Source organism: Neoarius graeffei, chromosome 9 (assembly GCF_027579695.1).
Source record: "Neoarius graeffei isolate fNeoGra1 chromosome 9, fNeoGra1.pri, whole genome shotgun sequence".
Classification (NCBI taxonomy): Eukaryota; Metazoa; Chordata; class Actinopteri; order Siluriformes; family Ariidae; genus Neoarius; species Neoarius graeffei.
The window spans coordinates 88,232,349-88,237,594 of record NC_083577.1 but is presented as its reverse complement, the minus strand read 5'-3'; the positions used below and the strand labels follow the sequence as shown (position 1 = coordinate 88,237,594).

Below are 5,246 nucleotides of genomic sequence, written 5' to 3'. Positions count from 1 at the left end.
CGATACTGTACCGGTATGAAACCCATACATTTGTGGGTTTTGTACCGATACAGTTATACCGCTACAGTACCGGTATAGTTGCTAGTGTGGACAGGTGTTGCGGTACGAAAGTAGTTTCGTATCGGTACAAAATCCCTAGTGTGGACAGGGTAAAAGTGATATACCTGACTTGATGCGCTCCACCATTTTGTTTTTCTCTACTCACGGTATATGAGCTGATATCCTAGTAGTTGAGTAGCCAATCAGAGTGCGCGATTGCTCATATCCAGTGAATGTGGATAAAATATATAAATGTATACATAGACACTGTTATAGACAACAGTTGAGACGACCAGAGGACATTGGGGTGTGGACACACACACTTGTTGAGGTTAATAGCAGAGTCATTCCTCCACATTACCAAGTAAAAACCTGGAGCAGGAGCCAGAGATCAGGAGATAAAGCCCAGCCTCGACGCTCTGATGGAACTGATTAACACTTCTTTGGACCCTTAAGTAGTGTTCACTCCACCACGGTGGCCCAAGAGTGCGTCATGATAGTGAGTGTGCTGTAAGAGGTGTTGGTTTCTGAGCACAGACTCTCAGGAGCCTGGGATCTTTAAGAGTTCACTGGATCATGAAAGGTTTTGGTGTCACTAAAAAGCAAAACGTTGTGGTTCAGTTCTCCAGAGAACCTTTAGGAGAACATTTCCTGTCAGAGTGCCATGTCAGATTTGTGTTCGGAGACGTCAGAAGAGCTGGTCGTCTTTATTATATTCATTTTTACTGAAGAACATCAGAGCAACTCACGAAGAGGACAGGATTATCTTTCATTTCATTTTATTTGATTTGATTTTATCCACATGAAAGTAAATAAAGAACGAAGAGGATGAAGGTCAGATGAAGGACGAAGTACATAGTACAAGTGACAGCCAGAGAAAATAACATGTGGAAATAATGAGACAATGAAAGATTTCTTACACTGAGGTGTTCATATTGAGATGTGGCTGCAAAAAAAAAAAAAAGTTGCCAGATTGGATAAAATCCCCACTCTGTATCCTCAACAGTGGAAATAAATCAGTTGTGTGTTGGTTGTGTAACTCAGTGCTATTGGAATAAAATGATAAATATTATATTTAAAATCTGCAGACAAACATTGAATCATGCAATAGCCTCATTACTGAAAGTATTACTATTACAATTTTAATTATTAGTGCCTATTAATATTAATATTCTGATGATACAGAAGTATTATTGTCTGGAAAAGCATCTGGAATCCAGATAATGGCTGATACTGAATAATCTGACCTGCTTATCCAGTAATTATAAGCTTATCCAACCTAATTTATGACTTTTTTATTCATTAGTATTCATTTTAAATCAAGTAAAATTACTTCATCGTGCTTCGTTTTCGCATCTTTCCTATGATTTTTTAAATCAGTTTCTTACACAAATTTGCCTGAACATTAATAACCGTTTGAGTAATTACATGTAAAATTTCCCCAAAATATTTCTAGAAGCAAAAATGTCCAGAAATAGGATGAATATTCAAGCTCAGTGTGTGTGTATTATATCATTTAAATCATAAAAAGCTCTTTTTTTAATGAAAATGAAGCAATAAACTAAAAATGTTCAGTCTTTTTAAAACATGTAGACACCTGAAGTCCTTCATGATGTTTATGTTAGTCACGCCTCACTTCAGTGTGTTTATATGAGGGGGAAAAAAGATAAAACTATCTAACATTGAGGTGTTCATGCTGAGGTGTGGCTGCAGGCAGGGTTGCCAGATTGGAGGATTGGGTGTCACTCAGGACAATAAAATGACAAAACCTGATTCTAATATTTAAATGATGCACATGCAGATAAAAGGACGTGCAACTTTAAAGGAGGATTATTTGTATTGTTATTCTACATGTGACTGAAGCTTCTGCACAGTCAAAAAATGAAAAAGTATAATTTAAAAGCTTTAACACTGAATGATACCGGACCTCGTCACTGTATCACAGGTTCCAGCTTTAAGTCTGATGTGTGGGTAAAAAAAAAAAAATTAGAATATAAAAATATGACATTGGGTGTGGTTGGACACAGGGTTGCCAGATTAGATGGTTTCTCAAGAACGTCTTGAATCATGGAAAAGATCTGGATAAAATACACTGCACACACAGCCTTAAAATTACTATTAATTGTACACTGTTCATGCGTCTGGGAAAGCAAATGAAGGCTCAGAACATCAAGTTGAGACTTTACGGCATAAAATTGAATTACATTAAAGCAAAAATTTAAACACGTAGATGGTTGAAAACCTTCATGATGGAACATTGTTGAGGTTTATGCTAATCGGAGTGCCCCAGAGTCTACCTCAGACACGTGTGTAAAATCCAACCCAGTCCCTTGGGACGCTGGTCTTCCGTCAGTAAATTTAGGGTGTCTGGTGTCACTAGGTGCTTTAAAGAGTTTAAGTGGGACAGATGTTCCTCAGATCAGGTGGAGCTTTTGTTTGGTGTTGATAACTTGACAGACCTTCACTTCAGCCTCCTTCCCCTCCCCCACACCACCCTCCCCTCCCCCCCGCCCAGGCCACACCAGCAGGTTTTTTTTTTTTTTGTGTGTGTGTGTGTGTGTGTGTGTGTGTGTGTGTGTGTGTGTATAGAGGGGGAAGGTAAGGAATTGCAAAGTGACAGCCATTCAAAACACATCAAGCCTTTTATTCTGAACAACACGGCACAAAAACACCACAAAGCTAAAAAAAAAAAAAAAAAAAAAGTTCTCAATGTAAGCGACTGGGTTTGTTTCTCTTCAATAAATAGATCAACTGCAAAAAAATAAAGACACACAAAACTATATACAACATACAGTATTTACACCACTTTCACATTGAGCAAAAAAAACAAAAACAACCTCATCCTCATGGACACGAAAAAACAGACAGGGTTGTGTTTTAGATGATAAAACATGAGGACTCTAAAGCTACATAACACTTAGAAAAATTTCACTGCAAAAAAAAAAAAAAAAACCCTGAATGCAGCTTGTTGGTTCTTTACACTTCTGAAAGACTTAAAATTATCTATCAAGTGAAATGACTTCACTTCAAAATTTCTAATCATCATTCAACAAACCTTCCTGACGTTATATGAACATGTCTAAATACACCTCAAAGTCCAAAAACACTTAGAGATGAAGCCAAGTTCCAAAAAAGGTTGAATAAAATATCAGATTTACTCACTGAAACTCAGCAAGCATAATGGTTTTTTTTTGCAGAGAAATATTTTAAAAAAAAAAAAGGTACATTGTGTACATTTTGTCCAACAAATGTATGTAGTTATCAACTTCAAAAAAATATATATACAAAAGTCTTTGGTTTTGGACACAAGTGTCACTCAAGGACACTTTAAAACCTTTCCGAACAGTCTGAAGAAAAACAAAACACCGAGTTACAGCATGCTAACTAGAGAGGACGCTCGAGGACTCCGACTCGGTGGATACTGAAGACACGTGCCCTCGTTTCTTGGTGAGGAACTTCTGGCTGGACTTGCTGCTGATGCTCAGGGCGCTCCGTGCTGATTTGTTGAAGCGGACCCCCAGGAAGGCGTAGAGGATGGGGTTGAGGCAGCAGTGGAAGTAGGCGAGCGCCTCGGTGACGAGCAGCCACTTCTCCAAACCTCGCTCCAGGGAGCATCCGGCAGAAATCACCTCAAGCATGACCAACGTGTCCACCAGGATGCCAATGCAGTAGGGCAGCCAGCACACGAAGAAGCACAGCACCAAGATGATGGTGGTCTTCAGCGCCTTCCTCTTTAGCAACTGACCCTTGGAGCCTTTTGAGAGCCTGGAGATGATGATACAGTAGCAGATCAGGATGACTAAACCAGGCAGCATGAACCCCACAAAGATGCGCTGGAAGCGGAAAGCCACCGTCCAGACCATGTTGTTTTCAACAGGGTAGAACCGATCGCAGAGGTCCCGGTCACCGGTGTGTTCGACTTGAGCGAACACCAGATCAGGAATGGTCAAGATCATCGCTGGAAGCCAGACCCCCACATAGATCACACGCTCAGCCAGGAGCTTCCTCTTTGGCATGCTGTTTGTAGCACGCACTACGGCTAAATATCGGTCCAGACTGATGAAGGCAAGGATGAGGACGCTGCTGTACAAGTTCACGGTGTAGATCATGTTCACAGCGACGCACATAAACTTCCCAAAGTACCACGAGCTCACAGCTTCCACGGCCCAGAACGGCAGCGTCAGCACGAACAACAGATCAGCCACTGAAAGATGCAGCCTGTATTTATCAGTCATGTTTTTGGACTTGTTCTGAAATCCCATCACCAGTACCACCAGTCCGTTCCCCACAATTCCTAAAATGAAGATGATCCCATACACAGCAGGGAGGAAATGTTTTTGGAAATCCTGGCTGACCCGGAGATCGCAGAGATCCTCCAGATCAATACTCCCAGATCCTTCAGTGCCATTTTCAAGGTCTCCGAAGAGAAAGGTCTGTGGAAGAATGGAGAAAAAAAATGCACGTTAGTTTCAGTCAGTACGCAAGTGGAAAGGAGCAGAGATCAGACAATGATATTCACAAAAAAGTCCCACAGGAAGATTCTATGAACGTTTGAAGACAAATGAGCAGGAACTTATGACCATTCACACACATGTTCTAAGCTCAAACCCTAAAAACAGATTTAGAAATGATCCTGTTGTGTTTCTAGCACACATTCAAATAGGAAAACCACAATAAACAAACAAATAAAGTCCACACTCACTTCAACCAGAGCCATGATGCTCACACACCACTCAGTCCACTGTGCATAACCTCGCAACCTCTCAGCAACTCCAGCTCAAGCTGTCAGATCCAAGCTGGAGCGCAACACTGGCCTATTTATCTGATGTCAGGCCACGCCCATAACATCATGCTTATTTGATAGTAACGGAGTAGGCGGGGCCAGAGTCCTTTGATGAACCCTACAAGAGTGTGTGTGTGTGAGAGAGAGTCCATGTTTCACACCAACATGATCAGATTCTGCAGAGAAAATGAAAAAAAAAGTATAAATATATATTTATATTATTCTAATGATATACATACAATTATGTATTTATAAAAACAACTTAATTTAATTTCAAAATATATATAAATCCTGTACATGTTCATGTAAAGGTGTGTTTGTATCCATGGATGCCAAAAAGTGTACAGTATATTTATGTGCAGTTTATCACAATTAAGGACATCATGATTGAAAAATAAAATTAATTAATTTATTAATTTATTAA

General features: G+C 39.9%; 1 protein-coding gene across 1 annotated transcript; it reads right to left on the bottom strand.

Moving 5' to 3' along the window:
• Positions 1 to 2,662: 2,662 nt before the first annotated feature.
• On the bottom strand, positions 2,663 to 4,845 carry cxcr4b (chemokine (C-X-C motif), receptor 4b). Its single transcript, XM_060928897.1, has 2 exons — positions 4,742 to 4,845; positions 2,663 to 4,472 (listed from the first exon to the last, which is right to left on the bottom strand). The coding sequence occupies exons 1-2, from the start codon at positions 4,754 to 4,756 to the stop codon at positions 3,420 to 3,422; spliced, it is 1,068 nt and encodes a 355-aa protein (XP_060784880.1). The 5' UTR covers positions 4,757 to 4,845; the 3' UTR covers positions 2,663 to 3,419.
• Positions 4,846 to 5,246: the final 401 nt, after the last annotated feature.